The sequence below is a fragment of the Podarcis bocagei genome (genome assembly GCF_964188305.1).
Source record: "Podarcis bocagei genome assembly, contig: HAP1_SCAFFOLD_44, whole genome shotgun sequence".
Classification (NCBI taxonomy): Eukaryota; Metazoa; Chordata; class Lepidosauria; order Squamata; family Lacertidae; genus Podarcis; species Podarcis bocagei.
The window spans coordinates 682701-701397 of NW_027670336.1; the positions used below are offsets into that span (position 1 = coordinate 682701).

An 18697-nucleotide genomic window follows, 5' to 3' on the forward strand; every position below is an offset into this window, starting at 1 on the left:
AACAGAGAAGGTCCGTTTCAGTTCAAATGATCTCGAAGGTTCTGCTTCCGGGATTCCAGGGGGCTTCCGATTGTGGGCCAGAGTTCCTCGTTCCGTCCTGCAGAGCGGCAGTTTTCAAGCAATGTTCGAGGAGATCCTGTGGGACAGGCTCCTGGTTCCGGTCTGCCTTAATGGAGGCAGCTCCCATGACAGCGGGAGATCGTTAGCGATCCTACTGACGCAGATCGAAACAACGCAAGGAAATCAGATCCTGCCATGCGTTGCAATAAATCCACCCTTTTTATGTGAAATTTTCATTTCACAGTTTAATGTTGTTGATATCTTGAACTCCAATTGCGGGTGTGTGTGTGTGTGTGTGCACCATAATCTTTTCAGGCCTCGGGGCCTCTTCATTTGGCCCTGGTCTATCGTCTATTCATATCAATTAGCCTATGAAAAGTATACGCAAATCTGTGCCCTCCCTTTCCTGGCAAATCCCTTTCCTCCTTTTGGGTGATGTGCAAGTGATCCCCTTAGCAGGGCACCTTGTTCACGTGGGGCAAAGGGGAGGCCCCAGGCAGGCTTGAGCTGATCGTGGACCCTAAAACAGGTGCAGGAAGACTTCCGGCTAACTGGATCTATTCCAGGGATGGGTAATCTCAGACCCAAGACACAGCGCCCCTCCTTCCCCAGGCCTCTCTGTATGGCCCTTGAGACTCTTTCTAGGCCATACCCAGGTCACACCAAATTTGTATCTGCCCCCAAATCCCAGGAGAAATTAAAACATCACTCATTTCCTAGGTCCCAGCTGTGCTAAACCTTTAAAGCAGTATTATATCATTTAAAACAATCACAGTTTCTCTCCCCAGGAATCCAAGGAAATGCAGTTTTTTAAAAAAGATATTTATTAAAATTTATTAATAATTTTATTATTTAATATAATTTATTTTCAAAACAACAAAGGAAATGTAGTTTGTTCAGAGGTGGGGACAGCCGTCTACATTAATGCTTGGATGCTGTGCGCCATTTTGATTCAAGGTGGCAGAACGAAACATCACTTTGGCGTGACTTTTCCCGTTTTCTGGGATAGGTTTGGCCACCTCTCGGGATACCATTGCCAACCTTGGGATGAAGGTTTCTAAGATGAGGCATGCATTGATGTTTGAACTCCAGGCGCCATTTGGAATTACCATAGCGTACTGAAACATTTTGGGTGTGACTTCACCCATTTTTTGGCTTGAGTTCATACCGCCTCCTGAGATATTGCCACCAAACTTTGCATGAGGGTTCCCAAGTGGGGTGGCAGTGGTTTTTGTTGATGTTTGGATCTGGGCACCAATTAAGAATCCGGAAGGCTGAAATGTGTGTTTCTTGTCACGGAATAGAGCAAATGTGCATTTATTTGTGCCTTACTGAACACAGATAATGACCTGGCCTCCTATTGATATTCCATCAATGTCAAGGGTGGGACCCAACGTTAGTCCTACTCAATAGCAGACTCACTGAAATTAATGGATATGACTAACAGATCCATTCGTTTCAGTGGGTCTGCTCCGATTAGGATTTAACTGGATACAACCCTATAAATATATCTCATCTGAACAGTTACTCCTGAGCAATTTTTACACTTGCGTCAGATTGATGCACAGTTAAAACTTACAGAATTTCTTGCCACAAGGTTATGCCATGAATGCAGACTGCTATATATTTTGGAAAGTTGCTTGTCTGTTCATTTAGCCACCTCTTAAGGTACTGTCACAAATTTGGCACGATGGTTCCTGAGATCAAGGAGCAAGTTTTCTTCCATGTCTGGATACAGCCAGACACCTTTGGAATCACAATGGAGGACTGAACCCTGCACTGATTTCAACCACTGATTTAAAAACTGCACTGATTTTTGTGTGTGTGTGTCTTAGAATTCCTGCACAACACGAGGTACGAGGCCCCTAGCAATAAAATTAAATAACGTGGTTTTGGAAGTAGTTGCTACTGCTGAGTCTTCAAGCTGTATTGTGACGATATGACATGACTGCTTCGGTGGTAATGCAAATTATGAGCAACTTCCACCACTAGTAGGAGCAGGTTTCTTGCAGATAAGAGGAAGCGGCAAGTGGGTCAGAGAGAAAAACGAAACATTACGTGCAATCATTTAATTTGAGTCAGGAAAAGGAATTATAAAAGATGACCAAGAATGGATCAAGCCCCAGTTAGGAAAGAATGTGAAGAGGAGAGACTTTAGCTTTCAAATCTCTATCTGCTGGAAGTCTTTTTCTTCGAGGTAGTGATTGGAGGGAGCGGTTCGGCGGCGCCCAGAGCTGGGACTTTCACCCCTTTCTGTTTCAGCAACTGGTAAAAGTCTAGACGCTCTGTTATTATTTTCTGGAAGACAGATCCACAGAGGAGCTTTCTGTTAGAAATGGAGGCAGCTATTCCATTCCCCCATCCCGCTTCTGCATTGCAGCCACAGTGACAATCTGACTTCCACATGGTTACTTTTACCTGTAAGGACTCTAAAACTTCATCGTCTGTGAGTTCGGCCTGGGGAAACTTGATGCCAGGGGTGCTGTAAGTTGCCTGGATGATTCTTCTCCGAAACCTTTCAAACTTTCAGTGAAAAGAAGGGCGGGGGAATGAAGTGGACAGTGCCTTAGTTCAAAAATTAGAGAATGTCATTCCTTAGAATCAAAGCTAATGCAGTGAGGCAGAGGTCTCTCCCAGGCAACCAGTCTACATTCGTCCTGATACACGTGCACAAAGATCCCGAGTAGGACCATTGCTTATTCTGATTTCTTTGGGAGAAGGTTGAACGACATTGCACCAAGCAGTCCTTATCGCTCACTTTCCAGTGGATATCCCTGTCACTTTCCTTACAGCAAAAGGTCTGGTTTCCCCCCGGAAGTGGGTTTATTGCACAAGAACACCAAATCCACCTGAGTTGCACAATCTGGATTTCCCAGCACGTGACTGAATCGCACCCCTGAAACAGGGACATTCTGGAAGCGGCCAGGATTCTCGGTTACTCATTTGCAAGAGCCATGTTTCATGCCATTTTCAAATTTTTGATTTGTTTCCATCTTTCAAAGAGCACTAGAAACTTCAATTCAGATTTTTATCCATTTAAAATAGCATGGCTTACCCCAAGGAACTCTGGGAAGCAGAAGAGGGGCAAATGGGGTACAGCCCCACAATAAGCAGCTCACACCCCCCACCCGCCTGCCTGCCTTCTTGCTTACATCCAGCCCTGTGGATGGCCCTGGCTGTCCAATTCCTTCTCCTTAGCCCTAGCGTTGCCCTTGTGTCGCAGAAAGGAGGATGCAGTCAAAACTAGATCTGGCTCTGCTTGCCACTGGCAGTGGCTGCAGCTGTCACTGGCTCTGGTGCCACGTCCTGCCTCCCCACCAGCTCCAATGGGCACCAACCACCAGACTCGGGGAGCTGCCGTTTTGCAGACCGACAGAATTCAGTTCTGTTCCTGAGGTACTAGGGAAAATACTTTGGGCCTGTGTGCAGACATAAACGTACATTCATAACATTACATGCGCATATGCATGTAAGCATGCAAGCATGCATTAAACAGAGAAGGTCATGGGTTCAATCCCTGGCAGGTTGCACTGGGCACAAAACTCCTGGAGAGCCTCTGCCAGTCAACATAAACCAGGGTTTCCCAAACTTGGGTCTCCAGCTGTTTTTGGACAACAGCTCCCATCATATCTAGCTAGCAGGACCAGTGGTCAGAGATGATGGGGACTGTAGTTCAAAAACAGCTGGAGATCCAAGTTTGGGAAGCTCTGGTGTAGACATAACTCAGCTAGATGGACCAACAGCCTTTGTTTTAACTGAGTTTAGTAGAATATTTTTGCACTGCTGTGGTGAAGGGTTGATAAGAAATGCAAATGGTAATAACGGTAATAACAAGGACATAATAGCAATAACAGGGGTGGTAGTAGTGGTTGAAGAAGCCCTGCGATCTGTGGAGAAGATTACCCTGGTACTGATGGTCACCAGAGTGACTCTGGTTTGCACCTCTGCCCGCTGCAAGATCTCCAGCTGCCTCTGCAGGTCGTTCTGCCGGCTCAGCTCGTTCCCAACATGGTGCTGATTCAGTAACAGCTCGGCCTGGAGCCGGTTGACGTTGCTCTGCAAGTCATCAATCATCTGGCTCTTGTCAGTTAGTTTAGATTCCACATCAGCGAGGTCCTGCGTGGCAGGAGAGGAGAAAGATAGAACTGGTAACTAAGAGTAAGGATGGAGGTTTTGATTTGGTCTGCTTTCTAATGGGAAACTACCTAATTTGCAGTTCCCGGACTAATAAACAAACCGAAACGCAGCTATCCTTTGAAAATCCACACTGCACCGAATTTTTCTCCAGCCAAACACTGTGTGCAACAATAATTGAAATGTGAGAGGAGAGTGCAAAATGGCTGCTGTGGGGGCACGGCATATCAGAAGATGGCTGCTGTCGTGGGACATCTTGGGCCAATCATTATCTCTCAGTCTAACCTACCTCAAAGGTAGGAAAAAAGTGGAGAGAGGGAGACACGTATACAGCACCTTGGGCTCCTGGGAGGACAAGTGGGATAGAAATGTAGTAATTCATAAAGCAAAAAACAAAACAGAATAATGGCTTGAATGTAAGAGAGGCTGAGGCTGTAGAAACAGGAATGGCGCACGAAAAGCTCAGTCTCTTTTGCAGGTGCCTTAGGAATTACAGGCAAGCACACTGGTGCCCATGGGCACCACATTGGAGACCCACAATTAGAACTTAGGAACCTGCTTTGTGGATTCAGTTTGCATTTAGTGGCAAAGCCACCTGATTTGCACTTTCTGCAACAAGAAATGAACTGAAGCACAGTCCAGCCACTGAAATTCACACTTCCCCAAATTTTCCAGTGCAGTTCCCCAGACAGGTAAGGTGTGGGGGGAAATACATACGCTAGGGTGCAGCGCACCTGCAAATGCATATATATGGGGAAATATAATTTTAAAATGCCTCAAATTAGAGGAAAATGCATGCAACAATGGACATATTAGGAGAAATTCAAACGGAAATGCTGAGGAAGTTCATGAGGACTCCCCGCCACCCCCGACACACACAAAAAATGCAAACTGATGTGGAAATGTGGAGAAGACCGGGAAAAATGAGAGAAACCCAAACTGAGATCTTCGCCCTCCCTACTGGCAGGGAGCAGCAACTCACCTGCCTGAGACTGTAATTCTCTCTCTCGATGGAGCCCATCATTTCTTCGTGCTTCCTCTCCTCTCTCAAGTTGCTAAACTAAAATAAAAAGGCAAGCATGAGAAAGGGCTCCCTTGAGTATGTTCACGGCTCGGCGGAAATCCCAGCTGGAAGGTACAGCCCGTAAGAAGACAGGAAGCAGCTTCCTGAGACTCAGCCAGAGCACAGCTGCCTTGATGACTGAAACTGCAGAATTCGCTCCCCCAGGAGGTAGCGATGGCTGCCAACCAATGATTTAGGGTTAGACCAATTCATGGAGAAGGCTGTCAATGGATCCTAGCCACAATGGCCATGCTCTGCCTCCGTAGTTGGGAGGCAGGAATGCTACTGGAACACCAGTTGCTGGAAACCACAGGAGGGAAGGAGTGCTCTTGTGGTTTTGGCCCCTGGGAGAACAGGATGCTGGACAAAATGGACCACCGGCCTGATGCAAGAGCAGGGCCCTTGGGACGTCCTTAGGTCTGCTCCCATCTGCCAGCAGCTCTGCAGGATCTCGGGCTGGGGACCTTTCCAGCACTGCCTGGAGATGCTGGGGATTGAACCCAGGAGAATTCTGCTTGCAAAGCGGATGCTCTACCACTAAGCCATGGCAACTTCCTCCAAGTGCCACGTGAACCTCCAGCCAGCCACAGACCTGCCATCTCACCATAAGGCCATGAAGATCTTAGCAGCAAACCTGCTAGAAACATGTAGAGGGAGCAATCCATTCTCTCAGCCCTCTCAGGGACCTAGGAAGTTCTCTTAGGCTGAGTCAGACTACTGGTCCAACTAGCTCAGGATTGGCTGCATGAATGCCAGTGGCTGTCCAGGGTTTCAGAGAGGAGGCTGTTCCAAATCCTTATCTGGAGATAGCGGGGATTGAACTGGATACCTTCTCTTTCTCCAGTTAATTTTTATCTATTTTTACAAATCCATAATGAATTAAACAACTTTAAAACAGTGGTACCTCGGGTTACAGATGCTTCAGGTTACAGACTCTGCTAACTCAGAAATAGTACCTCGGGTTAAGAACTTTGCTTCAGGATAAGAACAGAAATTGCGCAGCAGCAGTGGGAGGCCCCATGAGCTAAAGTGGTACCTCAGGTTAAGAACAGTTTCAGGTTAAGAACCGACCTCCAGAACGAATTAAGTTCATAACCCGAGGTATCACTGTACAACTTTTTAAAAAATAAATAAATAATGGCTTCCCAGATGTACCAATAATTAACCCTTATTGCTGCTTATATTTCATAATTATCTCTAATTCACAATTTCCCCCTTTTGTACTTGTCCATTCATTTGTCAATTCCTGCTTGTACATTAGTTAACATTTCCAATGTTATGAAGTGAGGATTGCTCATTCGTTTATCAATCCACATTAACCCATTAATTATTATTTCTGAAACAAAACCTTCATTTCCCTCCATCTGTGTATATAAAAAACTTAATCATTCCCACTCCGTACTTGTTTTCCATTCGATTCTTAATTTGTAACAAATTCACATCAAATTAATTTGAATTCCCTACATCTTTAAAAGTGTCCTGGAGTGGAGACCTTCCTTACAGAAAGCAGGTGCTCAACCACTGAGAAACGGCCCCCTCCTCACCATCTCATGCATTCAGCTATTTAAGAGCACGCCTTAAAAAATTTAAAGAATTCTCCGCCTTCCCCGCAATCCAAACCCAGCAGAACTGTGTAAACCCCCCAATCAACATACTTTTTTAGACATGGCTTCCAGCTGAGCTCCCCGCTCCCTCAGCTCCTTCTGCAATGATTCTCGTTCTGCGTGAGCTTTCCTGAGCTGGGATGCCTGAAAGGATAGCTGCCTTTGCACGGAAGATATCGCGCCTAGGGAGTCAAAAGAAAAGCCCGTGAATGTGATCGAGGCCACCCAGTATGGATCGCCAGAAACTCTCCACTAGCATGAACCCTCTGAATTAACAAGAGAAGGACCTGCAAACCAATGTTGCTGTTTTGTTTTTGCCTTCTTGCAGGCATGCTCTCGTCCAATGGACAACCAATCCCAATCCCAGGAAACTCCATTCCATTCCCTGTGCCCTGGTTTTCTTTTCTTTTTCCAATGGGCTACCATGCCCAATCCCAGGAAACTCCATTCCATTCCCCATTCCCTGGTTTCCTTTTCTTTTTCCAACCAACACTCAGCAATCCATGGTTGCTGGGCACGCTCAGCTCTCATTGGGCTCTTGAAGAGGTCACCCGCTTAGGATTCCAAAATGATTGTTTTGCACCCATCGGCTGGGTGAGGACTGCAGGGCCTGCTCCCTTCCAGGGCCTTTTCCAACTGGCCCAGGGGGCGTGGCCCAGGCCCTTTCTCCCAGCAATAAAGGGACTCCTGCTGCAGGGAAGCCTCGGACCATCAGCTGGGTGAGGACTGCAGGGCCTGCTCCCTTCCAGGGCCTTTTCCAACTGGCCCAGGGGGCGTGGCCCAGGCCCTTTCTCCCAGCTATAAAGGGACTCCTGCTGCAGGGAAGCCTCGGACCATCGGCTGGGTGAGGACTGCAGGGCCTGCTCCCTTCCAGGGCCTTTTCCAACTGGCCCAGGGGGCGTGGCCCAGGCCCTTTCTCCCAGCTATAAAGGGACTCCTGCTGCAGGGAAGCCTCGGACCATCGGCTGGGTGAGGACTGCAGGGCCTGCTCCCTTCCAGGGCCTTCTCCAACTGGCCCAGGGGGCGTGGCCCAGGCCCTTTCTCCCAGCTATAAAGGGACTCCTGCTGCAGGGAAGCCTCGGACCATCGGCTGGGTGAGGACTGCAGGGCCTGCTCCCTTCCAGGGCCTTCTCCAACTGGCCCAGGGGGCGTGGCCCAGGCCCTTATTTGGAACAAACTTTTGGGGAAGCTGGGAAGTGTTCTGCAATTGCTTCCCTGTTCCAATGTGTTTTAAAATGTCCTCAAGCAGTCGGTGGCAATTTAAATTTGTATTTCTTTTTTTCCTTTTTTCTCTTGTTGGGGGTGGGTGGGTGTTATGAATATTTGGTTGGGGATTAATTTTAGTATAATTGTTCTGTTTTTGTTTTCTGTTGTTTTATTGGTTCTGTATAGTTTGTGTTTTGTTTTTAAGGGGCGGGATCAGGGCTGCCTGGGAGTGAGGCCCCAGCCAACACGATGGCTGGGACAAGTTCCACAGGGGGGGAAGCACTGGGACATCCGATCTCAGTGATCATGGGCAGGAGGCGGAGTTACGCTAAGACCAGACCATGTCATTACCGAGGAGGCAGGTTTAGTCATTGTTTGAAGACTATCCCTGCCTCCAGGTCTGGCCTTGACCAGATGGATACTGGAATCAACAGGGGAAACCCACATAACCTGAAGGTGTTGCTGTGTAATGCCAGGTCAATGATGAATAAAACCACTGCCATCCACGACCTGATTGTGGATGGAGGATTTGACCTGGCTTGTGTGACAGAGACCTGGTTGAATGAGGCAGATGGGCCTGTCCTTGCTGCCGCTAGCCCACCAGGTTTCTCTTACGCACAGCAACCCAGGTCATGTGGGCGGGGAGGGGGGGTTGCAGTGATTTTTAGGAAGTCATTAGTTTGCATCAGGCGTCCTACTGGGAAGACCCAGTTTTCTGAGTGCATGTTCTGGAAGTTGGGCAATAGGGGCAGTACAGGACTCCTTTTGGTGTACCGACCTCCCCGCTGCACCAAGGATTCCCTGTCCGAGCTGCTTCAGGTCGTGGCGGATGTTCTCCTGGAGACACCTAGTTTGGTTGTCCTAGGGGATTTTAACATCCACGCCAACACGACCTTACAAGGGGCCGCTCGGGACTTCGTGGAAAGCATGGCCTCCATGGGGCTGTCCCTGAATAAGTTGGGCCCAACTCATAGTCATGGACATGCCTTAGACCTGGTATACACCTCTAGTGACGTAGGTGATCTGACACTAAGTAAAAGTGAAACCAAAAAAGTGCCATGGTCAGACCACTTCCTGGTGCAACTGGACTTCTCTGCGACCCTTCCCCTCTGCAGGGAGGTGGGACCAATTCGGATGGTCCGCCCCCGCCACTTAATGGATCCAAATGGTTTCCAGAGAGTGGTAGGGGATGCTTTATCCCATGTTGATGGCCTTTCAGCTGACTCCCTGGTGGCCCGCTGGAATGCGGAGTTAACCAGGGCTATCGACTGTCTGGCTCCGAAGCGCCCTCTCCGATTGCATGGAGCCCGGACAGCCCCGTGGTTTTCTTCGGAGCTGAGGGCGATGAAACAATCGCTGAGACGGCTAGAGCGTCGGTGGCAGAAAACTCACTCCGAATCTGACCGGACACAGGTTAGAGCTCAACGTCGAGCCTACCAAGTGGCGATAGCGACGGCGAAGAAGACTTTCTTCACCGCCTCTATTGCATCTGCAGAAAATAGTAGCAGGAGACTCTTTCAGGTGGTCCGCAATTTAACGGAACCACCTTTACCACCGGGGCCTTGTAAAGACCCCAAGATCTCCTGCAACGATTTTGCAAAGTTTTTTGCAGATAAAATCACTCATATTCGGAAGGAGCTAGACACCACCGTGGGAGCAGGGCCGGGGCGGGAGAGTGCTGGAGCTCTGTCTGGTCAAGTTGCATGGAATCAATTTCAATCCGTTACCCCCGAGGATGTGGACAGGCTGCTTGGACGCGTGAAACCAACCACCTGTCTCCTTGATCCTTGCCCATCCTGGCTAATAAAAGCAAGCCGGGAAGGGCTGGGCGATGGGCTCTGCGGGGTGGTGAATGCTTCCCTCTGTGAGGGAACATTCCCAGATCCGCTGAAAGAGGCGGTCATTAAACCGCTTCTTAAAAAACCATCTTTAGACCCGGCCAATATGGCCAATTATCGCCCAGTCTCAAATCTTCCATTCTTGGGCAAGGTGATTGAGCGTGTGGTTGCTGAACAACTCCAGGCACGCCTGGAGGATGCGGACCATTTGGATCCCTTCCAATCAGGGTTCAGGCCTCATCATGGGACTGAAACTGCCTTGGTCGCACTGGTTGATGATCTCCGGCGAGCTAGGGACAAAGGTGAGAGTTGTTTCCTAGTTCTGCTGGATCTCTCAGCGGCCTTTGATACAATCGACCATAACATCCTTCTGGACCGTCTAGAGGGGTTGGGAGCTGGGGGCACTGTTATACAGTGGTTTCGCTCCTTCCTCCTGGGCCGTGTCCAGAAAGTGGTGGTGGGGGATGAGTGTTCAGACCCTTGGGCCCTCACTTGTGGGGTGCCTCAGGGTTCCGTCCTCTCCCCCATGCTTTTTAACATCTATATGAAGCCGCTGGGAGAGATCATCAGGGGGTTTGGACTGGGTGTCCATCAATATGCAGATGATACCCAGCTCTACCTTTCTTTCAAATCAGAACCAGTGAAGGCGGTGAAGGTCCTGTGTGAGTGCCTGGAGGCGGTTGGAGGATGGATGGCGGCTAATGGATTGAAGTTGAATCCTGACAAGACAGAAGTACTGTTTTTGGGGGACAGGGGGCGGGCTGGTGTGGAGGACTCCCTGGTCCTGAATAGGGTAACTGTGCCCCTGAAGGACCAGGTGCGTAGCCTGGGAGTCATTTTGGACTCACAGCTGTCCATGGAGGCGCAGGTCAATTCTGTATCCGGGGCAGCTGTCTACCAACTCCACCTGGTACGCAGGCTGAGACCCTACCTGCCCGCGGACTGTCTGGCCAGAGTGTCGCATGCTCTAGTTATCTCCCGCTTGGACTACTGCAATGCGCTCTACGTGGGGCTACCTTTGAAGGTGACTCGGAAACTACAGCTAATCCAGAATGCGGCAGCTAGACTGGTGACTGGGGGCGGCCGCCGAGACCACATAACACCAGTCTTGAAAGACCTACATTGGCTCCCAGTACGTTTCCGAGCACAATTCAAAGTGCTGGTGTTGACCTTTAAAGCCCTAAACGGCTTCGGCCCAGTATACCTGAAGGAGCGTCTCCACCCCCATCGTTCTGCCCGGACACTGAGGTCCAGCGCCGAGGGCCTTCTGGCGGTTCCCTCATTACGAGAAGCGAAGCTACAGGGAACCAGGCAGAGGGCCTTTTCGGTGGTGGCGCCCGCCTTGTGGAATGCCCTCCCATTGGATGTCAAGGTGATGGACAACTACCTGACATTCAGAAGACATCTTAAGGCGGCCCTATTCAGGGACGCTTTTAATGTATGATATTTTAGTGTTTTTTGGTTTCTGTAGAAGCCGCCCAGAGTGGCTGGGGAAACCCAGCCAGATGGGCGGGGTACAAATTATTATTATTATTATTATTATTATTATTATTATTATTATTATTATTTCAACTAACCTCAGGGTTCCACTGAGCATGCTCACAACTCCCTCTTGTTTCTCAGTGGCCTCACCTTAGTTCCATTTCAATCAGTGCCTACAATGTGAGGTTGCCTCCAGAAGGGGTGACTCTTGGTTCCCCAAGGAAAATATTAGCCAACCCATTTCCATATATATATATATAACCATCTCAGCTTTCCAAAGTTACCTGTGGCCATGTCATAATCGAATTTCACTTTCTGCAGCTCGTCGTACAGCTTGTCGTTCATCCTCTGGAACTCGAGAAGCTTGCTAAAAAGGAGCTCCTCTTCCGATTCTTCCATATTCACTTCTTTGTAAGACCCACTTTCCACACGCATCTCTTCCTCGCCCTCCAAGCGTACCTTTTCCTGTATTTCAGAGTACTGTGCAGAGAGAGCGCAAAGAAAGACTGGGATGCCATAGTAAGGGCATGGGAGAAAGCCAATTTCGTTCGCGTTTTAACAGGAAACTACCCAATCCGTACTTCTCAAAGCAACACGTGAGCTGGAACACAATTAGCCTTTGAAATCTGCACTTCTCCAAATTTTGTACTGCAGCTCTCCAAGCAAGAAAAGCATGCAAAATATGCACACCCTAAGGAGAAGATTTGTATAGAAATGCATACCTTACTGAAAACAGCATTCAAAAATGCATTATAGTAGGGGAAACTGCATCTCCGCTCACAGGCAGAGGTACCTGGCCTCCCCCGAGGCAATTAAGCTGGATACTTGATGACCTCTCCGCTGCGTCTCCCGGCAGGCTAGGTCATAACTCCGGCGATTCTCCTTATCAATCAGACGTGGAGAACACACCCTCCGCTTCTGCTTTTCTCTCCCTCCCTGCATTCTCCCAGGGAGGGGAAATGAGAGACAGGAGTCCTTTCTACATGTTTTATTCCTGTCACTCAACAGTACATAGAAATGTGACTGCACCCTTCAGACTCCATTAGAAGAGTCACACTCCTCCCCTGTACTTTCAGCACAGGTCACATGACACTCTGAGCTAACACCCGGTGCTCAGTACAGAGAATAGGCTCCACCTTTTCTCCAGCAGTACAGTGAGAAACCACAACATCCTGTTTTGCATTCCAGCAATCTGGAGCTGGCTTTTGCCTTGGTGCTTTTTCCCAACATCCTCCCCCAAAAGCAACAATTGGCAAAACATGATCCAGAGAAGAGAACAAACAGTTGTTATACATATAACAGTCCCCTGTTGTTTCAGTTCCACCCTTGGAACTCCCCACCACTGGTTTCACCAGTGTACCTCTCTGGTTGTCTGGCTTCCAAGGAATGAGTGCTTCTGCATTACCTTGGCTTGCTACTCTCTGTTGTGTCTTTGTCTCTGACTTAGACACTGTTTTAACCTGCTTTGAGTTGTTAACAATAGCAACACATGCAACAGCTAAGTTAGCAAACTCTTTTGAGTACCTCTTTGGTGGTACACCCTTTGTGACTCTCTCAGACCTGCGTATGAGGTTCTGATCCTCTGTGCTCACTGGTTCAACCTCTGGACTCTGTTGAGAACCAGTAGCAATCAGTGGTTCTTCCTTCACCTGTGAAGGTCTATCCATTGTGTGAGATCTCCTCTCAATGACTGTTACAACTGAACTCTCTGAGCTATCAGTGTCATCGTCAGTACCACTGTAATCTGTGACATCAGAAAAATCATCATCATCATCATCTGAATTGCCACCTGTGGGAAATGTTTGTTCTACAACCCGCTCTTGCTTCGGAGCACTCTCTAGGAACTTTGTGAGAATCACTTGACCAGATTCAGACAAAATTACTCTGTAGAGACCCTTTTCATATCCCACAAAAATGCCTCTGGCATTCTTTACTCCACCTGGAGCTTCTGTTCTCACATGAGACCCGAAAACCTTAAAATAGGCAACAGAAGGTTTTCTATTGAACAACTTCTCAAAAGGAGAACATCCCAACTCTTTTGAGACCTTTCTCAGCCACACATGAAGATAGGACGCTAGCGATTCGGCCCAATATTCATGTGGCAAATGTGAACTCAGCAATTGCACATTCATCCCCTTTTGCAATTCTTTGTTCACCCTCACACAGACCCCCCTGTTCCACGCTTCTTGCGAGACTGCAACTTTGTGGTCTATTCCTTTTCCATCCAGGAACTTCTGAAACTTCTGTAACAGAAAAACTTGCTTGTCATCTGTGAAAAGACAATCAATGTTAGCATCATGCATACTTTTAACCTTGTCACAAAACTCCTGAAACTTTTCTAAAGTTTCTTGCGGTTTCTCCATCAAATAAACCCAAGAATAATTAGTGAAACAATCCACACACAATAGGTAATATTTTGCATTGCCCCTAGATGGTTCTAGAGGACCAATCACATCAGCATACACCCGCTGAAATGCTCTGTTGACCTTCGGCACCTTCCGGGCGCTCTTGGTCACACCTGCAAGAGAGATTACGTTAGAATCAGAAGAATTACATTTCATGTAATCACTTTGATCAAAAGTCAACAAATACAGTCCATCTTTCTCTTTGGCAGTAAGAAACAGTTCTCCATCTTTGTAGATCTTGCAGCTTTTAGCATCATAGGACAATTTCAGTCCTTTCTTTGCAATCTGCGAGACACTCAGCAGATTAAATTTCAGTTCTGGAACCAGGTAAACATCACTTATAGTCAAGTTCAGACTCTCAAGATACACAGTTCCAATTCCGGTCGCTTCCAACTCTTGACCGTTGGCCTGTTTCACAGTGAAGCTTTGCTTCTTCAACGTCGAAAATAGTCCTTGGTGCGGGCATAAACGCTTTGTACATCCCGTGTCGATTATGAACGCGTTCCCAACATCTGGCGTGGTTCCTTTCGCCATCATAGCCTTTGCAGGTTTCACCTGGTACTTGGTACAGCTTTTGCCTGACGCCTCAGGCTTTGTAGAGCTGCTCTTTGCTCCTTTTGACTGTCGCGGCTTCCTACAGTTTCGCTGTAGATGCCCAGTCTGTCCACAATTGTGGCATCGGACAGCACTCAATGCTACTCCATGCTCTCCAGTAGATTCAGCAGTGAGAAGATTCGAACTCTGTTCTACCCTCCCCCTGTCCTTCACTTCCAGTGCAGCAAGTCTGTCGTGTTCGTTCAGGACCACAGCACACACTCTTTCCGCGGTTAGCTGCGCGGCAGGTAGGGAACCAAGCTGACTGGCAACAACCTTGTAGGTGCGATTAAGGCTGTTTATCATCATGAAGCAAAACACTTCCTCCTGAAGACGGAAATTGCGTTCCACCATCTGTTGACGCAGAAACTTCATCTCTGTCAGGTGCGCTTGAACATCTCCATCAGGCGCAAGTCTCAGATTGGTTAACTTCTCAAAGTACAGCAACGCTGAAGAACCAGCATCTCTCTGATGCGTTGTACGCAGCGTGTCCCAAACCTCTTTCGCATTTTCTAAATGCTGGATATGCACCAACTGATCATCTGAGACACACAGAATTATAGCAGTCCTGGCCCTCACGTTCCGTGACTCCCAACCTCCGGTTGGTGCTGCAGGGATGGGGTTTTCAATTACATCAAAAAGCCTCTGATTCTGCAGCAGGGCCTTCATCTTTACAGACCAAGATGAATAATTGTCATTATTTAGGGGAGGTGGGCAAGGCAAAGCTCCCCCTTTCTTGGCATCCATCTTGAAGCTAAGCCTCTGGCTCACACTGCCAAACAAACTGTAAAATCCAACAGTTGTTTTTTCCTTTCTCTAGCAGGCAAAAACTGCAAGCTGTTTTCGCTCTTTGCACCTGGCAGCAAAACGCTGGCTGCTACGGAAAGTCCCTTTCCAAGAGCACGTAAAGCTTGTAGCCAAAACACTCCATGGCTTAGTTTCGCTTTCCCAGCCTCACAATGCAGCTGCGTAGCCAGTAACTTTCCACTCAAGAGTGCATTCAGGACTTCTTATCTTAAAACCACAGGAATTTGTGGAATGCAGGCTTCAGCTTCCAAGCTGCAGGCCTTTCCTTCCGGAGCTGTATTTTTCCAATGCAGCTCCCCCGTGAACCAGGGAATTAATCAACCTGCGTTCACACTTTTCACCCGAAATGCAGCATCATACCTTGATCTCCGTTGCTCGGAAAACACCTTCCTCTGGGTCTGTTCAGCCTCTGGCTTCTGTCAGACGCTTGCCTTCTCCCTTGGGGCAGAGGAGGACATTCCACCAGCCTCTCATGCAGATGTCCGATGAATCGCAACCATCCGAAGGCTGCCATATGCTAGTATCTCAGCTCACAGGCAGAGGTACCTGGCCTCCCCCGAGGCAATTAAGCTGGATACTTGATGACCTCTCCGCTGCGTCTCCCGGCAGGCTAGGTCATAACTCCGGCGATTCTCCTTATCAATCAGACGTGGAGAACACACCCTCCGCTTCTGCTTTTCTCTCCCTCCCTGCATTCTCCCAGGGAGGGGAAATGAGAGACAGGAGTCCTTTCTACATGTTTTATTCCTGTCACTCAACAGTACATAGAAATGTGACTGCACCCTTCAGACTCCATTAGAAGAGTCACACTCCTCCCCTGTACTTTCAGCACAGGTCACATGACACTCTGAGCTAACACCCGGTGCTCAGTACAGAGAATAGGCTCCACCTTTTCTCCAGCAGTACAGTGAGAAACCACAACATCCTGTTTTGCATTCCAGCAATCTGGAGCTGGCTTTTGCCTTGGTGCTTTTTCACAACATTCCCCCAAAAAGGGTATATTAGGAGAAATCTACACTAAAATACTGGTGAATTCTCATGAGAATTTAGGGGTTGTTGGGGTTTTTTTCCCTTCAAAAGTGCAAATTGCTGTAGAAATGTGCAGAACCAAATTTACAACTGGAAAATGAGGAAACTGGCCTCTGCTAGGTTCCTCTACTCAAACATTTCCCCTTCCTCCTCCATTTTCCCTGCCTGGATTAGACCTTTTACTCACCAACGAGGCAGAACTTTAGGGTACAGGTCCTGGGACCCCACAGAGTGAGCAGATGGGCCCCCGTTAAACGCAGCAGCAGGTCGGACCACATTTGGAAGTAAGCAAAGTGATGAGGATGACTTAGGCACATAAAACCTTTCTTAAACCAAGCCAGAAGCTTGCTCCACTTTGTTCAGCATTGTCTACATGGACTGGCAGCACCTCAAGAGGGTGACCTGGAGACACTGGGGATTGAACCTTCTAAAGGAGTAGGGTCCTTAAGACCAGAGTCTAAAACCACCTAACTTCACCACTGCTGACTCTGACCCTGAGAAGGAGGGTGCCAGCCAGGTCAGTTTGGACACTAGAGAATGAGGTCTTGCTGTGGCCTGGGGGAAAGGCAGGATAGCAAGGGAAAGGGACTCCCAAGGGCCAGGTAGGCAATCGTGGGGGCCACAACTGAACCACAGGTCAAAGGGTGCCCATCTCTAGCTTGGGGAGGGGGCAGGGTTCTGCCCAGCCCCATAGACATTCTGTACTTCTGCAAATCTTTGTGTGTTCCCCATACCTGCAGAAACTTTTCCTCTTTTGTGTGGACGGTGCTGTTTCGGCTCTATGGACACCAGAGCTTGGGAAACGAATTTGCTACAAGTGTAGACAAATTTCTCCCCGACTGGCCTTTGGGCTCACCTCTTTCTCCAGCTGCTCCAGTTCATTCTGATCCTTCAGCGGCGTCTTGCTAAGGCGAGCCATCTTGGAACCCACCTGTTTATCTGGCTGGGCCAGCTCCCATTTCAACCGCTCGAATTCCTGCCGAAATTCTTCCGGGATGCTCTTCTGCTTCATAAGGACCGGCAGAGAGACACCTCGCCTGCGCAGGTTTGGGTCACTCACTTGCACCGTAAGTTTTTCTTCCGGTTCCTTTTAAGGAGAGGGATAAAAGATTCAGAAGGCGATGAAGCTGGAAACTGAGGGCGCAGCCCTCCAGTAACTTGGGGAAATGCTGCTAGAACTTGCAAGGTTATCTCAGAACTGTTGTAGGAAATACTGGGCACAGAGGATGCAAAGCATAGGAAGCATAGGGACTCTGCCTGCCATTGACTCTGGCTGTGCCTGCCACTGGCTTTGGCGCCACCTACTGTTGGCCTCCAGGCCTACCAATCCCTATAGGCACCAGCCACCACTGAGGGCGAATCCACCAAGCATATCTCCAAGCATTTGCCATTAGCACAGAGGCTGTGCATTCACTTGCCCTGCTCTCCCTTTAGTTGGATTGCAAAGTAAGAGCCCCTGGCACATATAGAGGCTTACAGAATTGCACACAGACAGCCAATGTAGTGTCGTGTGGTTCGGGATCCTTCTTTTCATAGAACTGCAGAGTTGCAAGGGACCTCGTGAGTCATCTAGTCCAACCCTCCGCAATGCAGGAATCAGAGAATCATAGAATTGTAGGGTTGGAAGGGACCATGGGGATTATCCAGTCCAACACCCTGCAATGAGGTAGCTGCCAGTGGTCCCCCATGGCTCGTATCCACTAGGAGCCTCTCTGTCTTCAGTGCCTTGGATCCCATTTTTGTGGCGCTCCCTTCCGGTTGAGGTCAGGCAGGCCTGTTGAATGTCCAGTGCTTCCTGAATTTTTTCTTTTCCAAAGATTATCTCAGCAGGTTGTTCAAGTGAACGCTGATTTCATAGTTTTAACTCACATTTAGTCTTACTGTATAGCGGTTAAGCGACATGCAAATTGTTGAAATGAAAATTTAAAAAACAGTGGTTCATGTTCCAAACTAGGACCCGGGAGACCCGGGTTCAGATCCCCACTTGGGTGTGAAGCCTGCTAGTTAACCCTGAGCTAGCCTCAGCCTCTCAGCTTAACCTACCACGCAGGGCTGTTGTGAGAGTAAAATGTGGAGCAGGGGAGAACCACGTATACGCCAATCTCAGCTCCTTAGAGGAAAAGCAGGACAGAAAGGCAGTCAATGAATAAACAAAGAAGAAGGACTGGGCCAACCTTCTGGGCGGGTCTCTCCACTGGGGCGAGCTCACCCCCCTGCTGGGCCTGGTCAGGCAGCTTCTGCCTCACTTCCAGCTCCTCCCGGAGGACTGAGATCACGTCATCCTTGCGGACGAGTTCCGCTTCCATCTCTTGCAAAGTTGTATCCAGGGGTCCTCAAACCATGTCCCGTGGGCCGCCCGCTTAGTCAGTCCCCGTGACGTAAACGCCACTGGCGTGATGGCGGCTCTACTAATGAAAGCCAAGGGGTTTTGCCTGGGGACGGGGAAGTGTTGTCTTTTGGCTTGAAGAGAGGAGT

At 48.7% G+C, this 18697-nt stretch overlaps 1 protein-coding gene across 1 annotated transcript; it reads right to left on the bottom strand.

The window, feature by feature from the left end:
- Positions 1-1133: 1133 nt before the first annotated feature.
- LOC308579467 (coiled-coil domain-containing protein 27-like) lies at positions 1134-18528 on the bottom strand (the record flags this gene model as incomplete). Its single annotated transcript, XM_081213999.1, has 8 exons — positions 1134-1495; positions 2188-2583; positions 3964-4176; positions 5177-5254; positions 6913-7043; positions 11672-11867; positions 17079-17309; positions 18397-18528. 7 exons carry the CDS (start codon positions 18526-18528, stop codon positions 2230-2232), a joined length of 1335 nt encoding a protein of 444 aa, XP_081070125.1. The 3' UTR covers positions 1134-1495; positions 2188-2229.
- Between the last annotated feature and the right edge of the window lie 169 nt (positions 18529-18697).